The following is a 24,302-nucleotide window of genomic DNA, read 5'->3' on the forward strand; positions in this document are numbered from 1 at the left end:
GACAGAGGCAGAAGGAAGAGGCTGTTCGAATCCAAAAACCACTCAATCATGGGCTGAGCCCTTGCCCCGGCCTCAGGGGGCAGCAACGGCCACATGTGGGTGCGGGCAGGAGAGTGCAGCCCACGGGCAGATGCTGTAGCTCATCCCCTGGGCCACCGCTCCTCAGGATGGTCACTTCTCTGTGTAACGGGGGTGGCGGCGGGGAATGCAGACAAAGCGGCAAGAGAGGGAGGGAAGGGCCATTTTATTGAGGATAGATGCCAGAATTGCTTTCCACGTGCTTTCTCATCCAATTCACAAGGCAACGGCCAAGACAGGTACTACTGTGACCAACGCTGGGGACTGCCCTGCTGGCCCAGCGGCGAAGACTCCACACTCCCAAAGCAGGGCCTGGGTTTGATTCCTGGTCAAGGAACTAAGACCCCAACTGTAGCAACTAAAGATCATGAGTGCTGCAACTAATACCCAACACAGCCAAGTATTCATCTGTAAAGGGCGTCCCTGGTGGCTCAGATGCTGAAGAATCTGCCTGCAGCGTGGGAGACCCTTGTCTAATCCCTGGGTCGGAAAGATCCACTGGAGAAGAGAAGGGCAACCCACGCCAGTACCATTGCCTGGAAAACTCCATGGACAGAAGAGTCTGGCGGGTTAGAGTCCACGGCACTGCAAAAAGTCAAACAGGACTGAGAGACTAACACTTCCCTTTTGTACATAAAAGGAAGACTGAGGCTGAAGAAAGTAAAGGAATTCATGCAGTTCCTACGCTTAGTAAGGGACTCACCCCATTTGAAATGATGAGTCACCCTCTTTCATGAAAGCTCCCACGGCCCCTCAGCATGGAGGCAACAGGGCCTTCCAAGGAAGCTCTTTCACACAACTGCTTAGGGTTCGGTGTCCAGGGGCATCTTGCTGCTTCAGATTTGCAGGGAGCTGTTCTTTTCAATAATGCACTTTGGAAGTGAAGGTAAAATGAATATTGCATGCGTGCGTGCAAAGTTGCCTCAGTCGTGTCTGACTCTTTGCGACCCCATGGATTGTAGCCTGCCAGGTTCCTCTGTCCATGGGATTCTCCAGGCAAGGATACTGGAGTGGGTTACCACTTCCTTCTCCAGGGGATCTTCCCGACCCAGGGATCGAACCTGAATCTCTTAATGTCTCCTGCACCAGCAGGCAGGTTCTTTACCACTAGTGCCGCCTGGGAAGCCCCAAATAAATGTTGCTATGCTGTGCTGTGCTTAGTCCCTCAGTCGTGTCCGACTCTTTGTGACCCTGTAAACTGTAGCCCACCAGGCTCCTCTGTCTATGGGCTTCTCCGAAGCAACAATATCAGAATGGGTTGCCACGCCCTCCTCCAGGGGATCTTCGCAATCCAGGGATCCAACCCAGGCCTCCCACATTACAGGCAGATTCTTTACCATTTGAGCCACTGGAAAAGCCCAAAATAAATATTATGCTGGTATAAATCAGATGATGTATGTATAAACCCTTAAGTGTAGAGCAGGTCCTCAGCAAATGCCATTTATTATTGTCTATTTCCTTTAGATTGCACACTGCCATTCTGAAAATAATTTCAGCCCTCATGGGATACATGTGAGGGATTTGAGATATCCACTCAATACAACAAAGATATCTGAAAGTCAGTGGAGGAGGCCATAAGAGTAAATACTCAGCATGACCAGTGCAGAAGTGGGCAGTTATTTTCCCTTTATTAAAATTCTTTGTGCAGGGATTTCCCTGGTGGTCCAAAGGCTAAAACTCTGCACTCCTAATGAAGAGGGCCTAGGTTTGATCCCTGATCTGGAAACTAAGATCCCATATGCCACATGCTACACAGAAAAAAAAAAAGAATTCTAATAAAAAAGTCCTTCTTGGGGTATACATTGTAAATATCTGCAAGAAATAAACAGCTTAAGGCAAGAGCAGGGGGTCCAGTGAGACAATGACAGGCCCAGGAAAGTCACACAGACACCCGGGTGTTGCCCGGAACCCCCATGTTCCACTGAGCACCCTTAGGTACCCCAGAAATGGGGCCTGGAAAACAGAGATGAATGGCTCGACCTAAGGAGGAGAGAGGAGCCGCTGAGGCTGAATGCTGAGTGAAGGAGGGGCAGAAACCTTTCTACTGCTGACCCTGCACAAAGCAAGATGGACTGGGGGAGAAGAGGCAGGGAGGACGTCTTAGTGCAACTGCGCTGTGTGCGATGTAATCGCCCTTCTCCATCTTCCCAGGAGATCCCGTGGATTCTGCACTGCGTGTCAACGCTCTGGGCCAGGGACTCCCAGGGGTGGGGATGCCTGGTGGGGGCGGGCTCTGTTCTAGTGATGTGGGAACTGGAGGCACAGACCCAGGAGCAGGTGGTGAAGGGATGGCTGGACGACCCCCAAGGCCAGATTCCCAGGAGTCCACTTGGAAGAAAATTTGATGCAGAAGAGGGGCCAGATGTTTAGGGGAGGAGCAGTGGGAGGAGGGGTGGTCCTGAATGAGGCGGGTCAGGCAAGGCATCTGTAGGGACACTGTCACACCAGGCTCTGCAGGAAGAGGACTGCTTGACTGGCTGGCACGTATGGCTGGGGTGCAGTGTGAAGCCGCCCATGCAAAACGACAGGTGGCTCAGGGCTCGGTATGTGTGCTCGAAGAGCAGTACCCGACCTGTGTCCCTCGGCAGGCAGGCAGGGCACGCGCTGCTCCCTCCGCGATGCCATCCCGGGGGCACCTGGAATCTTCCTCAACGCGTGGCACAGCGCGGGCTGGCAATGCCCCCTGAGGCATACCCGTCTAAAGGCCACGGGAGTCGTTTCCCCCTGTGCACCTAGGCTGCACCCACAGTCCCAGCATGGCTACTAAGGGTGCCCCTGTCACCCTGCACTGTCCCTGGGTGGATGGTCTGCTGCCGCCTTAATGCTTAGGCCGGGACGACCAGCCGGAGGGCGGGAGGCATGACTCTGGAGGCAGAGAGGGGCACTGGAATGCATCAGGTTGCGATGGCAGTGCCCTGCGGAAAGAGCTGCCCGCCAGGAGGCTGCAGGGAAATAAACACAGAATCCACAAGAAGGCAGAGAGAGTTAAAGCCAAGACAGCTACTGTAACGGGCAGAGGGTACAGCTGCGCGCATACCGGGGGACAAAGGAGGAAAGCGCTTAGAGCTCCCACTGGGCTTTGCCCGGGGCTGTCCAGGGGGTCTACAGGTTTCCCCCCTTTCCCCAGAGAGAGTCTACTCCAGGTGATCTAAGTGCCACTCAACTTGAAGTTACTTTTTAAGATTTATTTTTTTAGATGTGGACCATTGTTGAAGTCTTTATTGAATATGTTGTAATATTGCTGCTACTTCTTTTTTTTTAATCTTTTGGTTTTTTGGTCACGAGGCATGTGGAATCTTAGCTCCCCAACCAGGGATGGGACTTGCACCCCCTTAACTGGAAGGCAAAGTCTTAACCACTGGATCCCCAGGGAAGTCTCCCTCAACTTGAAGTTATAGGAGGTCAATCAGCATTTTCAGAAAGTGTCGTTTATAGCTCCTAGTTACTCAGTACTTAATTATTTTATATGAACAACATTCAGTTTCTGACCGTAGGCTGGGTGACTTGGAGATGAAACATGAGACTGAGTTGATCATCTACTCAATCTCAGAGCTTCTGATTTAACCAATACTGTGTTTTGATCTCTAAGTTCTTGGACAGGAGTGGCTATGACTGGTCAAAAACACACCCAAAAGTTATTCAATGTCTTACTGATTGAATAACATGGGGGAAAGGCTGTTGCTCTCCTCGCATTGAGAATAGTCTTGTTTCTCCTACAGTTAGGAGCAGCAGGAAAGGAGGTTTTACAGATTATGGAATGAAGTTTATTAAAACGATATACAAACCTTTGCAGATACATCTAATCCACTTTCTGCTAATATCTGGGAAAGGATTTTCTCTCTTCCTTTTATGACTTCCAACTTCTCCTTCAAAAAATACTTGGGTATGGGGATATCTAACTGTTGCTAGAGAAGAGAAAGAAGAAACAAAAGAGTACTTTGGTCACAATTCCAGGACCCAAATCCATGTAAAACCCACAGTCAGGACAAGTGCATCAGAGACTCACTCGACCTCCCACCCACACTTACAAGGTGAGGAAGCCAGTGGTGTGAGACACCTTGTCCCCGTCAGGTAGGCACAAATAAAGTCAAAACGGGAAAGTATAACATATCTCATTTTGATCATTATCACAAAATTCCAGTAATCCATATCAATTAGGCCTCAATGAACTAACGATAGCTTGAGGAATTTTCTTTAAAGAAATATAATCTTATCTAAGCCTACCTAGATGTTCATGCTTGTTTTAGAAAAGGCAGAAGAACCAGAGATTAAATTGCCAACATCTGCTGGATCATGGAAAAAGCAAGAGAGTTCCAGAAAAACATCTATTTCTGCTTTATTGACTATGCCAAAGCCTTTGACTGTGTGGATCACAATAAACTGTGGAAAATTCTTAAAGAGATGGGAATACCAGACCACCTGACCTGCCTCTTGAGAAACCTATATTCAGGTCAGGAAGCAACAGTTAGAACTGGACATGGAACAACAGACTGGTTCCAAATAGGAAAAGGAGTACGTCAAGGCTGTATATTGTCACCCTGCTAATTTAACTTATCTGCAGAGTACATCATGAGAAATGCTGGGCTGGAAGAAACACAAATTGGAATCAAGATTGCCAGGAGAAATATCAATAACCTCAGATATGCAGATGACACCACCCTTATGGCAGAAAGTGAAGAGGAACTAAAAAGCCTCTTGATGAAAGTGAAAGTGGAGAGTGAAAATGTTGGCTTAAAGCTCAACATTCAGAAAACGAAGATCATGGCATCCGGTCCCACCACTTCATGGCAAATAGATGGGGAAACAGTGGAAAGAGTGTCAGACTTTATTTTTCTGGGCTCCAAAATCACTTCAGATGGTGATTGCAGCCATGAAATTAAAAGACACTTACTCTTTGGAAGAAAAATTATGACCAACCTAGGTAGCATATAGAAAAGCAGAGACATTACTTTGCCAACAAAGGTTCATCTAGTCAAGGCTATGGTTTTTCCTGTGGTCACGTATGGATGTGAGAGTTGGACTGTGAAGAAAGCTGAGTGCCAAGAATTGATGCTTTTGAACTGTGGTGTTGGAGAAGACTCCTGAGAGTCCCTTGGAATGCAAGGAGATCCAACCAGTCCATTCTAAAGGAGATCAGCCCTGGGTGTTCTTTGGAGGGAATGATGCTAAAGCTGAAACTCCAGTACTTTGGCCACCTCATGCAAAGAGTTGACTCATTGGAAAAAACTCTGATGCCGGGAGGGATTGGGGGCAGGAGGAGAAGGGGGTGACAGAGGATGAGATGGCTGGATGGCATCACCGACTCGATGGACGTGGGTCTTAGTGAACTCCGGGGGTTGGTGATGGACAGGGAGGCCTGGCGTGCTGCGATTCATGGGGTCGCAAAGAGTCGGACACGACTGAGGGACTGAACTGAACTGAACTGAAGCCTACCTAAAATAATAATTTAAATTCGGATAGCAAAGAATTGAGCTATAGAGCTCTTTGAATTAAATCTAATAATTTAACATCAGCGCATTGACCATTTGTGTGTAAATAGTTACAATTAAAAAAATAATTTGGTTTTATTTTTACCTTAATTACCCCACTGCAAGAATCATTTAAAAAATTAATTTGCTTTATTAGAAAACTTGTTTCTATACACTAGTTTAAACTCCTGTTCTTCTTTTGTGTGCAGGTATTTCAAACTGGTGCTGAGCCACTTAGTTGTCTCCAACTCTCTGTGACCCCAGGGACTGCAGCACACCAGGCTTCCCTGTCTTTCACCATCTCCCAGAGTTTGCTCAAAGTCATGTCCATTGAGCTAGTGATGCCATCCAACCATCTCATCCTATCAGTGGAGGTCAGATGAATGTTTCCCATTCCAAGGTCAATGATCAAAACTGTAGAAGTGTTACTAGAGAATTTGAGTCACCACTGACCCAAAGCAAAGGAGGAGATGCATCTTCCTGGGGATTAGGAACCAGCAACCAAGAGGCTGCTCATCAAGAAGATGATGGGAGGCAAAGGCCAGACAGAGATGTCTTCTGGAAACAGAAGAAGTGGCACTGCTGTTGGAAACTGGGGGGATTATTTGTGAAAGGGTCATCCTACTCCATTCTTCCAACTGGCTCAGGCAGATACCATGGTGACAAGACCGACCACAACAACCCCGGTGTTCAGCAGATCCCAGGACCATGCAACAACTCATCTGAACCAAAAGCTGAATGAACCCCATCCATGTCCACAGCAGTAAAGTCTCATTGAAGGGCTATGCTTCAACTTTCAATACAGCATACAACCAGTCAATATGCCTAGAAAGTCTGTAGATTATTGGTTACAGGCCTACATATCTTATTTACAACAAAAAGAAACTAATATGAAAAAAAAAAAAAAACTTAAGTACTTACAGGCTCCAACTTTAGATCCTGTAAGATATCATCAAAGTAATGGAACTCAGTTAATTCCAACTCAACCATCTCATTCTTCAGCTCCAGGATGCGACCCATCACAGCATCCAGGATTTTTCGGATCAGAATGCGTTTCTGTGGCTGGACTATCTGGTCATAGACATTCTCCAGGTTTCTGAAGATCTGCACGTATTTGATATAGAAGGTGGCTAACATCTGGAAGATGAACACTTGATTCTTTTGTGGTTCCATCATCTTCTGAGATTCTGTATCAAGCAAAGAATTGAGGGCTTCTTGGGTCTGATGCCACATCTTATTATACATTCTGAGGGAAGACAGAGTAGACAGTTCAGGAAGCAGAAATTACTTTGCAAGGCATAGATACTGGGCATCTGGTGTAACAAAAAGCAACATACCATAAATATGAGCTGAGAACACTGCATGTGGCGGCAATGTTCTTTAGACCACGTATGTTCCGTTTTGTTGGGCATATGAGTTTTGGATATGACTACAACTATTATTATCAAATAAATGGTTTGAAAAGCTTTTCACCTTTGGTGGAAGAAGGGGGCAGTGGAGGGGAGACCCTTCCATCTAACTCTCCCACTCCTCAGCCTCCTTGGCTGCATGCCTCCTCAGTTCATTCCAACTCGACCCATCACTGCATCCTGGAGCCAAAGAATGACATGGCTGAGTGGGAATTAACTGAGTTACCAGCTGGCCTGGGAGACTGGCTCCTCACCCTTGTCTGAGTCAGTGAGGGGTGCAGCCAGGGGTGCTGAGGAGCGGGAGGGTTAGATGGAAGGGTGTCCCCTCCATTGCCCCCTTCTTCTACCAAAGGTGTAGGGTGGTGGCCACACCCCCAATCCCTTGCTGGTTTCCCAAGATTTAGCCCACACTTTTGTCACCCGGCCCCCTATTCACCCCCCATCCCCCATCCCCTCACCATAACCCATCCCCCCATTTCCACTGAGCATGCCCTCCTATCCCTGCCAGGACTCTGATCAATACACTCACAGAAGAGACTTCTGTTTTCTTTCAAAATCTGGGCAATTTTTGGCTCTCATTTATATCCAAGATCCAGTTCTGAAAAGCTAAGTGAAAGTTCACTGTGTCTGGGAAGGGACTTCTTATAACCAGCGGGCCTAACCAGGGGGTGAGGGGTGGGCAGAATCTTGGCTGTCTCCCTGGGAAGAAGGTAAAACCCACAATGTCCATCTCTCTAGATAAGGTCTTCCCAGGAACGTGCTGGCGAGGGCGGCTCCAAACACTGCCTGACAAGCTCGTGGGTCCAGGGGGCTACGGGCTCTCACGGCCTGTCCTGGGTCAGCCCAGACTCTCATGTCTGCACCCACCTGTGTCCCGCGTCCCTCCCTGGGTCCAGGTCACCTGGACCGGCCTTGGCCACCAGGATGGGAACAGCTTGGCCCTTGCTCTCTGGGGTGGAAATGCCCCTCCGCTGATCTGTGACCAGTCCCCTCACCTCTGAACGACCTTCCCAAGGTCCTGCAGACTGCTGGTCACCCACCTCTGCTGACCTGCAGGTCACACTCTCTACCCAGGCCCTCCCTTTCATCCACATCTGCTTTTTGTCCCTTGACAGCATCCTGCTATCTCTGGTCAAGCGTTCTCGTGGCCCTTGTGTGTTTACAGTCCTTACTGCCTTTTCAGAGGCCGTCACGGGAGGAGGTGGAGATACATACGCTGGTCAACCCACCTTGTTGAACAGGAGGCCCTCATCTCCTGCCTGAGGTCATCCCCAGGCATGCCCTCCAGAGCTCTCCTCCACCATCTGCCCTTCCTCACGCAGGCTCCTCTCCCTCCCGTGGGGTAAGAACGTGTGAGCATCTCACACTGAAACCAGCTGCCGGCCGAGTTCCGAGCCGTGTGCCATCCTCGCAGCATCCACAGCATCCAGCATCCGCTGGATGCAGCATCCACAGCATCCAGCATCCGCTGGATGCAGCATCCAGCATCCGCAGATGCGGGGCAGGGCGGCTCCCATCTCTCCACCAGGGTGGAAGATAGGGTCTGCCCTTCAGAGGGGAGGTCAGCACCTGAACCCCGGTCTGCACAGTCGTGAGCTGAATCCACAATCTAACCCATGCTGCCACCTCCTCCTCCACTCAAAATAAAAGAAGCCCCCCCCCACGAGATGCATAATCACAACATCTGCTGAGACAACATGTAAGAAACAGGATTTCCATGTCCATCTGCCTAAAATTAATATAAATTTAAAAGTAAAATTTAAATATTTTTTAAAATAAAAGTTTCAGATAAATGAAAATAACACTTAAAATGTTCCTTTTTTGTAATTTGATTTTTGTTTTATTGATCAAAATTTCTAATTAAACATACAAATGATTAACGTTTACTAACCAGATGTCATGATAAGTTATTTAAATATGGTAAGCCACTACCTATACTCTGAATATTTTTCAAAATTAAGTGCTGTGTTGTTTCTTCATTTTTATTACTAGACTCTACTGATCTACTGCTGCTCTCTCAATAAATCACTTAAATTCAAAACAAATGTTTGCTTTGTTAATTTTGAGGAGTTGAAATAATTTAAGAACAAAATATAAGAACAAATAATTTAAGAACAAAGCAACATTCTTATTTATAGAGAAAGATAAATATGGAAATCATAGTATTACCACAACCTCAATAAGCAGGACGTTTGTTTAATTTCTAAACCTACTGACGTATTAGTGCTCATAAAACAAGAAAGGAACTTATATCTGTTACTGTTTATATACTCATTTCTGTACTTTAAAATTTTTTATTTTATTCAAGTATAGTTGACTTATAGTGCTGTATTAGTTTATGCTGTTTCTTTTTCCTATGCTTGGAGCAGAGATGGGAGATTTTCATCTTTCTGGCCCAAAATAAAAAGCTTCTATTGATGTGAAAACTCTTTTAGGTTCAAATGAAGATGATGGTAACAGCTCATATTTACATCATGCCGGTCACTGTTCTAAGTACTTTACATATCAGTTCAGTTCAGTCACTCAGTCGTGTCCGACTCTTTGTGACCCCATGAATCGCAGCATGCTAGGCCACCCTGTCCATCACCAACTCCCGGAGTTCACTCAGACTCACGTCCATTGAGTCGGTGATGCCATCCAGCCATCTCATCCTCTGTCGTCCCCTTCTCCTCCTGCCCCCAATCCCTCCCAGTATCACAGTCTTTTCCAATGAGTCAGCTCTTCGCATGAGGTGGCCAAAGTACTGGAGTTTCAGCTTTAGCATCATTCCTTCCAAAGAACATCCAGGGCTGGTCTCCTTCAGAATGGACTGGTTGGATCTCCTTGCAGTCCAAGGGACTCTCAGGAGTCTTCTCCAACACCACAGTTCAAAAGCATCAATTCTTTGGCGCTCAGCTTTCTTCACAGTCCAACTCTCACATCCATACATGACCACTGGAAAAACCATAGCCTTGACTAGATGGACCTTTGTTGGCAAAGTAATGTCTCTACTTTTCAATATGCTATCTAGGTTGGTCATAACTTTTCTTCCAAGGAGTAAGTGTCTTTTAATTTCATGGCTGCAATCACCATCTGAAGTGATTTTGGAGCCCAAAAAAATAAAGTCTGCCACTGTTTCCACTGTTTCCCCATCTATTTCCCATGAAGTGATGGGACCAGATGCCATGATCTTCGTTTTCTGAATGTTGAGCTTTAAGCCAACTTTTTCACTCTCCACTTTCACTTTCATCAAAAGGCTTTTTAGTTCCTCTTCACTTTCTGCCATCTAAACCCTATGAGGCGATTGTTATTATTATTCCAATTTACAGATAAGAAAATCGAGGCACAGAGAAGCTACTGCCCAGAGTTGTGTAATCTGAATGTAGGATTTGCAGCCTGGCTCCAGAATTCAGGCTCTGAAATCTAATGGACTCTAGTTTGTCAGGACAAACCCTGGAGGGCAGAGGTGTGCTGGACACAACAAGAAAACAAAGATGTGCAGTTAAAAACTGGACTTCTGGGTTTCCCTGGTGACTCAGTGTTTAAGAATCCACCCGCCAGTGCAAGAGATGGGTTCAATCCCTGGTCCAGGAAGATCCCACATGCCGCGAAGCAGCTAAACCTGTGGGCCACAGCTGAAGCCTGAGCAACCTAGAGACTGCACTCCAGAACAAGAGAAACCACACCAGTGAGAAGCCTGAGCTCTGCAATGAAGAGTAGTCCTTGCTCTCTGCAAACAGAGAAAGCTCTTGTGCAGCAATGAAGACCCAGCACACACACACACACACACACACACACACAGAGCTGAACGCCTCCTCCCTCCCAGCACACCACTGAGTTTGGTGGCTGAATACTGCCCCTGCCACTCCACAATCTCTGGTTCAAGTATTAGATTTCTCCAAACTTGGCCATATTTTTAAAATACTGCTAGTGCAACAGCACTCTGCTAGACAACTTTATTATAACGACGAAAAGCTACTATCAGAAAGTTAGAATTCCACTCAGCTAGGAATGTCTCACTGTTTGCATGATGAACAGACACAAAGAAGCTGAGCAGGTTCTTGGTTTTTCCGAAGCCCAGACTTCCAGCATCTGAGAAGGGGCGGGACACCCAAGGCTTTCGCTGACCTGACAGGTGATGGCAGGCCCCACAGGCCAAGAGACTCAACACATGTTCCCACAAAGCAGAAAACTCGCCCATTGTGTGGACTAAATAGGGCTCAGGGCCTAGACCTGGCAGGACAACATTACAGAAGAAAATGACAGGCTAATTTTGTTTGGAACTCAGATCTGAAATTCCACTTAGCAAACAAAACACAGCATCAGATCAAAAACAAACTGTTCCCTCTGATCAAGGAGGGGTCACCCGGGGAATTCACAAGAGTTAAACGTGAAGGAAAGCTGAATGAAACGCTGCACGGGACAGTAAAAGCTGTGGGTTATTTCCACAGATGCCAAGGAGGTGCTCTATAAATTTAATTTATGGCAAATGCCTTATGAAGAATGCTGTCACATGCCCCAAAGAACAGATGATGACAACCCTCTTCAAAATGCTGAAAACCAGAGACCAGAAATATTTTCGGTAGAAAAACACTAGAAAACTAAATAATATGAGTAAAAAAAAAGCATGAAGCATAGAGAAAAGGGGTGAATATAAAAGATGTTAAAAACTGCTTGTAAATGATACCATTGCAAGATCCATGGAAATCAGTAACAAAAAGTAAGAAGTCAATTAATACAGCAAAGTTGCAAGGCATAGAAAAAAGCCCTCCAAACTAAACGCAGGGAAAATATATGAAAAATATAACTCCATTCACAGTCCTGATTAAGAACATTAAACATTCAAGAATACATTTGGCAAAAGCCACACAAGATGTAGCTGAAGAAAATTCTGGAATGCGAGCTGCAGAGGGCTGGATCCCGCAGAAGGCAGTCTCTCTGTTCCTGTCTGGAGACCCAAGAAACAAAGAAAGTAGACTCTTGAGACTGACAGGCAGGTTTAATATTACCAAGAATTTGCTAACAATATCCGGAAGGCTCTATAAATAAATCCAGTCATAATTTCTAAATGCAGGGGTGGAGTTGATAATAAAAGATAAAGGGCATTTATCAGAATTCAAAGTATTTGCCATGCCAGCAAGCATTAAGGTATGTCCCGCCACCCATGGAGGCTATGGAGGCTGTCTTCATAGGGTGCAGGGTCGATCTGAATTCCATAAAGACCCACGCCCGTCATAACAAAGGATCTTGGGTAGAGGAGGCCTCCTCCAGGGGAAACAGCAGCTAAATGAATGGATGGGAAACATCTAGAACATTAGGCCTAGGTTCTGCTTTGGGGCAGACCCAGCCCGGGAAGTCTTGCTGCCCTAATTCAGTGCACTCATTGGCTTGTTGTTGTTCAGTCGCTAAGTCATGTCTAACTCTTTGTGACCTCATGGACTGCAACACACCAGGCTCCTCTGTTCTCCACTACTCCCAGAGCTTGCTCAAATTCATGTCCACTGAGTCAGTGATGCTATCGAACCATCTCATCCTCTGTTGTCTCCTTCTCCTCTTGCCCTCAATCTTTCCCAGCATCAGGGTCTTTTCCAATCAGTTGGCTCTTCACATCAGGTGGCCAAAGTATGGAAACTTCAGCTTCAGCATCAGTCCTTCCAATGAATATTCAGGATTGATTCCCTTTAGGATTGACTGGTTTGACCTCCTTGCTGTCCAAGGGACTCTCAAGTCTTCTCCAACACCACAGTTCAAAAGCATCAATTCTTTGGTGCTCACACTTCTTTATGGTCCAGCTCTCACATCCGTACATGACTACTGGAAAAAACCACAGCTCCGACTAGATGGACCTTTGTCAGCAAAGTGATGTTTCTGCTTTTTAATATGCTGTCTAGGTTTATCATAGCTTTTCCTCCAAAGAGCAAGCATCTTCTAATTTTGTGGCTGTAGTCACTGCCCTCAGTGATTTTGGAGCCCAAGAAAATAAAATCTGTCACTGCTTCCACTTTTTCCCCTTCTATTTGCAATGAAATGATATTCAGCGTTGTTGTACTCCTTTGCCAATTTGGAACCAGTTTGTTGTTGCAGTTATAACTGTTGGTTCTTGACCTACATACAGGTTTCTCAGGAGACAGCTAAGGTGGTCCAGTATTCCCATCTCTTAAAAAGTTTTCCAGTTTGTTGTGATCCACAGAGTCACAGGCTTTAGCATAGTCAAAGAAGTAGATGTTTTTCTGGAATTCTTTTGCTTTCTTTATGATCCAACAGATGTTGGCAATTTGATCTCTAGTTACTCTGCCTTTTCTAAATCCAGCTTATACATCTGGAAGTTCTTGGTTCACATACTGCTCAAGCCTAGCTTGAAGGATTCTGAGCATAACCTTGCTAGCATGTGAAATGAGGCAACTGTACAGTGGCTGAAACATTCTTTGGGATTGGAATGAAAACTGACCTTTTCTAGTCCTGTGGCCACGGCTGAGTTTTTCAAATTTGCTGGCACACTGAGTGTGGCACTTTCACAGCATCATCTTTCAGGATTTGAAATAGCTCAACTGGAATTCCATCACCTCCACTAGCTTTGTTTGTAGTAATGCTTCCTAAGGCCCACTTAACTTCACACTCCAGGATGTCTGGGTTAGGTAAGTGACCACACGATCATGGTTATCTGGGTCATTAAGATCTTTTTTGTATAGTTCTTCTTGCCACTTTTCTTAATCTCTTTGGCTTCCGTTAGGTCCTTACTGTTTCTGTCGTGTATTGTGCCCATCTTTGCATGAAACGTTCCCTTGGTATCTCTAATTTTCTTGAAGAGATCTTTGGCATTACCCAGGGTCACAGAGGCAGGACTCCCTCCAGGGCCAGAGCAGAGCCAACTCCTATCTGGAACTTCTGGCCAAAGACCTTCCTGGGAGCTTGATCCTTCCAAGTCCTGGCATTTGGGCTGTACCCTCTTTCTTCCTCACCTGCTGTTTTTCAGGGAACCCTTGTTGGAGAGACCAGGCAAGGTTGTTGATTGATAGGGAAATATTAAGTATCAATAGCTGTGAGAGCACGCAACCAGACATCCTTACTGTTTCCCGCGGAGACTGGCTTCAGTGTTCCAGTTTCCCTGCTGCCCCTTCCCTGCTGGCTACAACCCTACCACTCCCTGGACCCCCATCCTGTGTAGCCCCCACTTCCCTCACAGCCCCAGTCCACCCTGACCCCCACCCTGCCTTGAGCTCAAAGTCTCAGCATCCTTCCACTGAGCCAGTGCCCAGGAAGACGACCTGATACAAGGAAAAGGGCAAGAGGATGTTTTAACTACTGAGACCATTACTGAGATGTAAGTCACATAACCACAAATTCACCCTCTGAAAGTGCAGAAATCATCGGTTTTCATCACAGAGTTGTGCACCCTTCACCACCTGTCTCTGATTTCAGACCATTTTTGTCACTCTGAACAGAAACCCCCGTGCGTGTGAGCAGTCATTCCCTATTTGCCATTATCCCCCATCCTCCCAGGGCCCCTGCAACCACTCATCTAATCTGTCTCTATTTACCTGCCTATTCTGGATGTTTCACCTAAGTGGACTCATATAACAGGTGGCCCTGGGTGATCAGCTCCTCCCACTCAGCGTAATGTTCCCAGGGCCCACTGTGCTGTGGTGAGCATCATCACCTCATTTCGGTTTATTGACCAATACTGTTCCACTGCCGGTATATCCCACGTTCTGTTTATCTGCTCATCAGTGCAGGGACACACGGAGAGTTTCTGCTGTTTGGGTCTGGGGAGTGATGCTGCTCTGAGCATCCCTGTACAAGCTGTGCTGTGGACCTGTGTTCTTATTTCTCTGGGGTATGGCACAGCGGTTTTTAAACGTGTGAGTGCTCTGAGTTTAAAAGCAGAACCCATCTCCCAAGGTAGTTGGTCTCAGGCAGGTCACTTAACCTCGTGTCTTCACTTCCTCAAGTGGCAAATCTGGATAATGACACCTGCTCTGGACACCCCACAGGATTACCGAGGAGTGGGATAACAGATGTGAAAGTGTTCTTGAAATCTTAAATGTGCCTTGTAAAGAGAAGGCAGTATTTTATTCATGGGACCACTTAGAATTTTTTTTTAAGTATTTGATTGGTTTCAGACTTCAGTATATGACCTAGAAACGTTACAGATACTGAAGTCAGGGGGACCGTGGGTGCAAAAGACTGAATATGACGGCTGAAAGAGACCAGATTGTTATTTCTACAGCTTGGCAGTTTTCCTATGACTGGGGGATTGTGCGGTGCCTGGGTTGGGGGGAAGGGAGGAAAACAACTTGCAATATTCAGACACACCATGTGCTGGGGTGGAAAAATCTACATCTTGCAAAATGGGAACTTTCAAGTTATTTTATACATGATAAGCTTTTAAATTTTTCCAATTTTCCTATCTAGTTGTTTGTACTCTTTCTGGAATATTCCTTAGCATTCTTGGTCAAAGGGAGGCCTAAAGTGAAAGTCTTAGTCACTCAGTCATGTCTGACTCTTTGCCACCCCATGGACTGTAGTCTGCCAGGCTCCTCTGTCCATGGAATTCTTCCAGCAAGAATACTGGAGTGGGTAGCCATTCCTTTCTCCAGGGCAAGGGGGGCTTGGCCTAAAGGACACAGCTTTTCCTGTGACGCCCTCCTTTGTCTCAGAGCCCTCTGACTGTGGCAGGGAATAGGGCCAAGTCTTTGCTCCTCACTCAATTTCCAGACCACTCCCCTTCACTCCTTCCTACACTCTCTAATTCTGAAACTCATTTCATCTAATGGCATTGCCCACGGCCCTTCAATGTCACCATCATCTACCATCTGCATCATCTTTCCACGCCCCACCAGGGCATCTACCCTCCAAATGGAATCTTTACCAACAGCCTCTACTCTACCTTCTCAGTTTAGTTCAGTTCAGTTGCTCAGTCATGTCTGACTTTTGCGACCCCATGGACTTCACTATGCCAGGCCTCCCTGTCCGTCGCCAAATCTCAGAGTTTACTCAAACTCATGTCCACTGAGTAGGTGATACCATCCAACCATCTCACCCTTTGTCGTCACTTTCTCCTCCTGCCTTCATCTTTCCCAGCATCAGGATCTTTTCAAATGAGTCAGCTTTTCATATCAGGTGGCCAAAGGATTGGAGTTTCAGCTTCAACATCAGTCCTTCCAATGAATATTCAGGACTGATTTCCTTTAGGATGGACTGGTTGTATCTCCTTGCATTCCAAGGGACTCTCAAGAGTCTTCTTCAACACCAAAAGCATTAATTCTTCGGTGCTCAGCTTTCTACCTTCTCATCTTCCTGCAATCAAGAACCTCAGCTCCTCTCTCTGCATGCTGGGGCCTGTGCCCTTGCTAGCAAGGACGTCACCCCACTTCTCCTTCCTCCTCTCATTTCACCCCACTTCCTTTACGCTGGCCATTCCCTTCAACATACAAACAGACTATTGTTTCCTATCTTTAAATCTGTCTCCGGACCCCATTTCCCCTGCCACCAGCTACAGCAAAATGCCTTTAAAAACCCAGCTTTGCACCGTCTACAGTTTCTCCCCTCTTCCTCTCTCCTACATTCACGTGAGTCCATCTTTCTACTCCATCTCACCCATGAAGGTCAAGGCCACCACAGGACTCCACATCGCTGCCCCCGGCCAATCCTCAGCCTTCTTCTGGCCTGCCTCAGCAGCCTCTGACAGAGTCTGCTACTCCCTCCTCCCAGAAACTGCATTCATTTTCCTCCTGGCTCCACAGTTGTGTTTCTTCCTCAACAATCATGCCTGTAATTCCTCTGCTTGTTTCTCCCCCACCATCTCTCGTCATTGGATGGCCAAGTCTGAGTCCTTGAACCTGCTCTCTGTTCTGTCTATACTCATCTCCTGTCTCATAAAAATTGTCTATGCCAACAGCTGTAGAATTTATATTTCATACACAGACCTCTGGTCTGAACTCAAGTCAGCTGCCTACTTATGCTCACTGGATGTCCAACGGGCATCTCAAACTAAACATCTCCGAAAATGAACTGCCGATCTCTCCAGCCGCAAAACTCTGCAAGCCCTCCGTCTCAGCCTTACTGCTTTTCTTTTCTGACCTGGAAAACAGGGTTACTGAGAGCCAGAAATCAGGCAGGAGTTGCAGTGCTTCTGGCATCATGTTCCTGCTGTATACGAACTCCTTAGCCCCTATGTGCCTGAGTCCTCCACTGTAAATGGAAATAATAATACTAACAGCTCCGACGTTGCAGGGGAGTCATGAGTTATTACATTTCGAGTGCCTGCAGAGTCAGCACTGTAACAGGCGTTTGAGACGACCAGCAACAACTGCTGGGCTATTGCTCTGTAACTGGCACAACGCTGGGTGAAGACTCTTTGCGGCCACGGCCTCCTGACTGGGGTTTCTTGCTGGAAAGCGAAGTGGTACAGTAAAGCCTCCTCAAGATCTTTCTTAACTTAAAGATAGGGGCCAGGGTGTTTTCACAAAGCAACGAACATTGCTGGGAAAGATCAAGAAAAAAGCGGACGCAGACAGCACTTCCTCAAAAATAAGTCCACAAGGGCTCAGTGGGCGTAAAGTAAGCACTGTGTTTGGAGGAGCTCTTCTCTATTGGGGCCGTGGGGGAGCGCGAGGGGAGTTGGAGCATCTGAGGAAAAGGCATGCCCTGTCCGCAGAAGCTGACAGTCTGTGCTGAGGTGTATCTTTATTTGCTAAAACTGCAAAAAGAAGGGGTGTAGGAGAAAATAAAAGGAAAAGAGCAAGCTATCTTTTTGCCTGAAGAAGCCCACTCCACGGCTGCGCCCGGGCAGCGCCTCACTTACGCGTTCGACATGTTGGCTGTTTTCCCTCTTTGCCTCGCCTGCCGGGAAGCTCTTCTGTCGTCCTCTGATGCGCGGCTGGCTGCAGGGTCGGGGCACCACCAGAGGGGCTGGGGGAAGGTGCCTCCGAGGGAGAGACTGGGAACGGGGATATCCTCTGACTTCGGGAAGGGAAAGGCGGTAGGAAGGGAATGCCTACACTCTCCAAGACGGGGGATTCCAGAGCCTTCCTTTAGGAGGCTCGGGAACTTAACTCTGGCCACCCAGCGAGACGCGCGAGGGGGAACCTAGCAACGGAGACGCTACGCCTGCGCAATACGCAGTGGAGGGGGCGGTCCTTTCTGCCGCCCCCTGCGTGCTATGCGCCTGCGCAGCGCTGCCTGCTGTTTCCCTGGCAACCGCGCGGGGCGGAAGCTACTGCATTATTGGTGGATGCGCAGGTCTGAGTCACCATCTCTCAGCAACCACCGCGAGGCGTTTGCTTCTCGGAGTACCCGCCCGGCGTTCCCCTGAGCTGGCCCCACGTCCCATACACCCGCTCTTTGTTCTCCACGCCCGCGTCCCGCTTTCTCTTTTGCACATTTTCATCCCCACTTTGAGATACGTAGCCTTGGACCAGGTCCTTAATGATTGTAGCCGCAGTCTTCCCATCTGTAAAGTGGTGTAGCAGTCTTTCGTTCTTTTGAAACCTTACTGGGTATCTACTCTGTACCAAGCACAGACTTCAGTTCTAGGGGTGCAGAGTAGATGCAGATGCTGCCTTTCTTGGGTTTAATGAAAATGGAAAAAGGCGACAGTGCATTGTAAGTGTAAGATGCCTTATGGATGTTAGCGTTTAGCAGGCCGCTGTGAGTGTTTGGGTTCCTTGTTCTGTCATTACCTTTTGTATCTGTTGAGATTTATTTGCAGACTTGATAATCTGCAGTACCTACTGGAACGTATTCAGAACGAATGCAGCTGAAAGGTATAAAGAAACATTTCTGAAACGAATGAAGTCTGCAGATCAAAAGTTCTCACTGTGTTCCAGGAAAAACTGACATGGAACAACCAACACAAGATATCCTGAGTATGTTATTGAACTTCAAGGAGAAGTGGTACAGGGAATCTGGCTGGTCTCGAATTTCTCCATAGTAGCTTATCAATTTCAGATGAAAAGGTAGCGATATTTCTAAGGTTCCTGAGGAAAAACCAGGATATTTCTACTGGTTGTAGTTAATTTTCCAAAATATGAAAGCTCTCAGGAAACACAGCATTGTGTAAACTGGCATGTTTTCAAATGCAGGTAATAGAAAACCACTGGGTTAATGTCCAATGGCTTAAACAATAGGAGAATTTATAATCTTCCTTAACAACAAGGATAGAGCTGAGGCTGTTTTGGAGCTGAGTATTCAGTGGCTCAAGGACATCACCAGTTTTTGATGGTCTTTCCATCTTTTGGAGTGGTCAGTCATCCTTAGAATGCTGGGTGACTTCCCTTTGCAGTGGCTCTACAGCCTCACTCTGTAACATTAAGATAGAAAAGGACCAGCTGAGAACTGCGACCTCCAATGGCAACCCACTCCAGTACTCTTGTCTGGAAAATCCCATGGATGGAAGAGCCTGGTAAGCTATAGTCCGAGGGGTCGCAAAGAGTCGAACATGACTGAGCGACTTCACCTTCACCTTAAGCAGCACTTATCTGCATTAAGAGAGAGGTAGATAGTAGAAGAACTGTATCAAGAAGTGTAGGCTGTTATGTAAGGCAGCATTCCATGTGTGCCCATGAGCTTTTCTAGAAAATAAAGCACTTGTTGACGAAATCCAGCAATTTAAAGATACAAGCCCTGTGAAATAAAAGAGCAGGCACTCAGTATAAGAGAGACAAGTTCTCCCAAGGTCCACATACCAGGAAAACAAACATAATTGTTCTTTGATTACACTCCACGACCTTTGCTTTCTATGCCAGGGACTGTTGAGGACCTGACCTACATTCATTCATTAAATCTTCCTACTAATTTTATGAGTCGAGTAATATTTTCATCCTCATTTTATACATGTGGAATTTTCCAGGTAGAGAGACTCAGAGAGGTTAATTCTATATCCAAGGCCATCCTCCACTTCATGGTAGAGTTGCTATTCGGACCACCTGGTACTCTCCCTTTAAAGACCACACACCTAACAATTATCATTTTATTGGTAGCAACAGTTATCTTATTGGATATTTGTTTAAAATTTTGGTTTCCTATGAGACAAATGTTACTAAAGATCAGTTCAGTTCAGTTCAGTCGCTCAGTCATGTCCGACTCTTCACGACTCCATGAACCACAGCTCACCAGGCCTCCCTGTCCATCACCAACTCCCAGAGTCCACCGAAACCCATGTCCATTGAGTTGGTGAAGCCATCCAACCATCTCATCCTCTGTCATCCCCTTCTCCTCCTGCCCTCAATCTTTCCCAGCATCAGGGTCTTTTCAAATGAGTCAGCTCTTTGCATCACGTGGCCAAAGTGTTGGAGTTTCAGCTTCAAAATCAGTCCTTCCAATGAACACCCAGCACTGATCTCCTTTAGGATGGACTGGTTGGATCTCTTTGCAGTCCAAGGGACTCTCAAGAGTCTTCTCCAACACCACAGTTCAAAAGCATCAATTCTTTGGTGCTCAGCTTTCTTTATAGTCCAACTCTCACATCCATACATGACCACTGGAAAAACCATAGCCTTGACTAGACAGACCTTGGTTGACAAAATAATGTCTCTGCTTTTTAGTATGCTGTCTAGGATGATCATAACTTTCCTTCCAAGGAGTAAGAGTCTTTTAATTTCATGGCTGCAGTCACCATCTGCAGTGATTTTGGAGCCCAGAAAAATAAAGTCAGCCACTGTTTCCACTGTTTCTCCATGTATTTGCCATGAAGTGATGGGACCGAATGCCATGATCTTAATTTTCTGAATGTTGAGCTTTAAGCCAACTTTTTCACTCTCCTCTTTCACTTTCATCAAGAGGCTATTTAGTTCTTCTTCACTTTCTGCTATAAGGGTGGTGTCATCTGCATATCTGAGGTTATTGATATTTGTCCCGGCAATCTTGATTCCAGCTTGTGCTTCCTCCAGCTCAGCGTTTCTCATGATGTACTCTGCATAGAAGTTAAATAAGCAGGGTGACAATATACAGCCTTGACGTACTCCTTTTTGTATTTGGAACCAGTCTGTTGTTCCATGTCCAGTTCTAACTGTTGCTTCCTGACCTGCATACTGGTTTCTCAAGAGGCAGGTCAGGTGGTCTGATATTACCAACTCTTGAAGAATTTTCCACAGTTTATTGTGATCCACACAGTCAAAGGCTTTGGCATAGTTACTAAAGATAGTATTTCCCAAACCATTTTCCTTTAAGAAAAAAAAGTTGCTACTTAATCATGTGAATACTCTAGAAAAGGTGACTTTGTCCTCAGTATTTAATTATGCAGCTTCCTGATCATGCCACCGGGTCTCTGAGCAAACTCATCTTTTTGGTCTTCTGAATATATATGAAGTCATTTGGATAAACATTGAGTGATGCCCATTCTGTATTTATTTGGTCTCCAAAATCAGTGTGGACAGTGACTGCAGCCATGAAATTAAAAGACGCTTGCTCCTTGGAAGAAAAACTATGACAAACCTAGACAGCATATTAAAAAGCAGAGACATCACTTTGCTGACAAAGGTCTATCTAGCAAAGCTATGATTTTTCAGTAGTCATGTATGGATGTGAGAGCTGGACCATGAAGATGGCTGAGTGCCAAAGAATTGATGCTTTTGAACTGTGGTGTTGGAGAAGATTCTTGAGAGTCCCTTGGACTGCAAGGAGATCAAACCAGTCAACCCTAAAGGAAATCAATCCTGGATGTTCATTGGAAGGATTGGCATTGAAGCTGAAACTCCAATACTTTGGCTACCTGCTGTGAAGAGCTGACTTATTAGAAAAGACCCTGATGCTGGGAAAGATTGAAGGCAGGAGGAGAAGGGGATGACAGAGGATGAGATGGTTGGATGGCATCACTGACTCGATGGACATGAGTTTGAGCAAGCTCCAGGAGACAGCGAAGAACTGGGAAGCCTGGTATGCTGCAGTCCATGGGGTTGCAAAGGATTGGACATGACTGAGCAACTGAACAGCAATTTATTCCAAGCACAATGGTTCTCACTGTGCAATAGGAAGAGATCGGTCTGATATGAACGAATCCTGCCTTCCAGGAGCAGAGGTGGTAGTGACCCAGGGGGATGATAATCTCAGGCTTCCTTATCCTGGGAACATTCCTGAAGGAAGGACAGACCCAGAAGAGCCTTGTCTGATTTACTTCTGTCTCAGATACTTCAGGCCCTCAGGACATGTCTGTTTCTTGAGCATCCCTTCTTGCCCAGGCTCTGGCAGAGAGAGGGACCTTCTGGCCTCTTGAGGAAGTCCACTTGCCTTGGGACAACTCTCACTATTAGCCTTTTTCATCAAAGCTCTAGGGCAAAACAGAATAGCCCTCTTCTTACAGGAGCAGCCTTTTAAATGCTTAAGCCCATTAAAATGTCTGCTTCCCACAAGTCTTCTTAATTACAGGGTTCAGTTCAGTTCAGTTCAGTCGCTCTTTGCGACCCAATGGGCTGCAGCACGCCCAGTCAAGTTCTTCAACACTAGTTCCCTTGCCATCAGTCACTCTGTATCTCTGTTCACTGTCAGTGTCCTTTAGACATAGACCGATGGATCAGAACCTTCCAGGTGCAGGCTGGTAGGTTGCTCCATCAGGCAGCAACAGGGGCCCCACGTTGGCCTTCGCCCCTTCCATCTGTTCTTGGGCAGTCACAGTCAACCAAACCTCTAAATCGCCCCAGAGTCCGCCTGCTGAGCCCCTTCTGTCATTCAGCATGCCCACCGTGCCAGCCAGGTCCTTGTCTCTCCTCAGATTTGATCCAGACCGTCGATGAGAATGTTCTCTATGAGAAAGCTGGAGAGCCTGGCAGCCCAGCACTAGCAGTGTGTCTAAGTGAGCATCAGTCTGACGCGTTATCCGCCTCCCCTGCCATCATATCATCTCTTGGTCCTCAACAAGTCCATGAGACAGAGATGCAGTCGAGTTTGTCACCAGTATAGAGCTCTCTCTCTTTCTACAGTTTTGTTCTTCTCCACTAAGCTGGTCACTATGGCAACTGAAAATTCAGATTATCTTGCATGCTTTGTTGTAGAGAACCCACTTGTCCCTGCTTCCTTTTTCTAAGAACCCATAAATTGTTTTTTTTCCCACTTTATTTTTTTTTTAATTGAAGGGTATTTGCTTTATAGAACTTTGTGGTCTTCTGTCTTACATCAACAAGAATCAGCCATAGGTTGATTCCCTCCCAAACCTCCCTCCCCTCTCCCTGCCCACCCCACCCTTCTAGATTGTCACATAGCCCCCGTTTGAGTAAATACAGTACCATACTGTATGTATGTATAAATACCATACAGTAAATTCCCGTTGGCTAGCTCTTTTACATATGGTAATATAAGTTTCCGTGTTTCTCTCTGCATATATCTCACCCTCTCCTCCCCTCTCCCCATGTCCAAAGTCTATTCTCCATGTCTGTTTCTCCGTTGCTGCCCTGTAAATAAAGTCATCAGTACCACCTTTCTAGATTCCATATATATGTGTTAGTATGTGATATTTATATTTCTCTTTCTGACTTACCTCCCTCTGTATAATAGGCTCTAGGTTCATCCACCTCATTAGAACTGACTCAAATGCAAATCGTTTTAATGATCTATTTTGGATCCACTATGAAGTTCACTAGACCAGAACCTAACCTGCTTTTCTTTTCTGAAACACCAGTCCCTGCTCTGCACAAACCCTCCTTTCCAGGACAGCATGGTGATTCAGCCAGCCCAGGGACCTGGCTCCTCACACGTGAGTCTCCTGAGAAGTCTGTACCAGAGTTAAAACAGCACAGAGAAGCTCCACCCTCTCTGACTCCTCTGTCCTCCCTAGTCCATCCCAGAGTCCTTTCCTGTTAGAGTCCCTCTTCTGGCAGGAAAATACCAAGTTCATTTTGTTCAGTGGCCATACTCTCTGCTTCCCTGGACATCTGGCACCCTAATCATTATTCTGACTCACCTTTCTGTAATTTCCTCTAAATCAACCCCGGTGGCTCAGACGGTAAAGAATCTGCCTGCAGTGTAGGAGACCTAGGTTTGATCCCTGGGTTGGGAAGATCCCCCAGAGAAGGGAATGGCAACCCACTCCAGTATTCTTGGCTGGAGAATTCCGTGGACAGAGGAGCCTGCTGGGCTACAGTCCATGGGGTCACAAAGAGTCAGACAAGACTGAGCAGCTAACACACACATTTCATTTAGAATGAAAATGCCTTTTTACACGGCCTCATAATCTGACCGCCAGCTCTCTGGGAAAAGTCATCGCTCTCTGATATGTGTGATGTCCCTGGGCAGCTGTTTACTGATACCCTTCTACACAAAGCCCCACACTCAACCCTGTGCAGTTGACAACGATGACTGGGAAATTCTGGCTCCCCAGAGGAGAGGAGAGGAGAGGAGAGACAGGTCTCAGGTGATTAAATGCCACAGTGCCAAGTTA

The 24,302-nt window shown here is 46.5% G+C and overlaps 1 protein-coding gene across 1 annotated transcript in view; it reads right to left on the bottom strand.

The window, feature by feature from the left end:
* IQCA1 (IQ motif containing with AAA domain 1) overlaps positions 1 to 18,054 on the bottom strand; it is a 187,887-nt gene extending 169,833 nt beyond the window's left edge. Inside the window, 3 exon segments of the mRNA XM_061412712.1 lie at positions 3,864 to 3,983; positions 6,468 to 6,792; positions 17,739 to 18,054. Of these exon segments, the coding sequence (XP_061268696.1) occupies positions 3,864 to 3,983; positions 6,468 to 6,792; positions 17,739 to 17,749 (456 nt within the window). The 5' untranslated portion in view covers positions 17,750 to 18,054.
* Positions 18,055 to 24,302: the final 6,248 nt, after the last annotated feature.

This window comes from Bos javanicus, chromosome 3 (assembly GCF_032452875.1).
Source record: "Bos javanicus breed banteng chromosome 3, ARS-OSU_banteng_1.0, whole genome shotgun sequence".
Classification (NCBI taxonomy): Eukaryota; Metazoa; Chordata; class Mammalia; order Artiodactyla; family Bovidae; genus Bos; species Bos javanicus.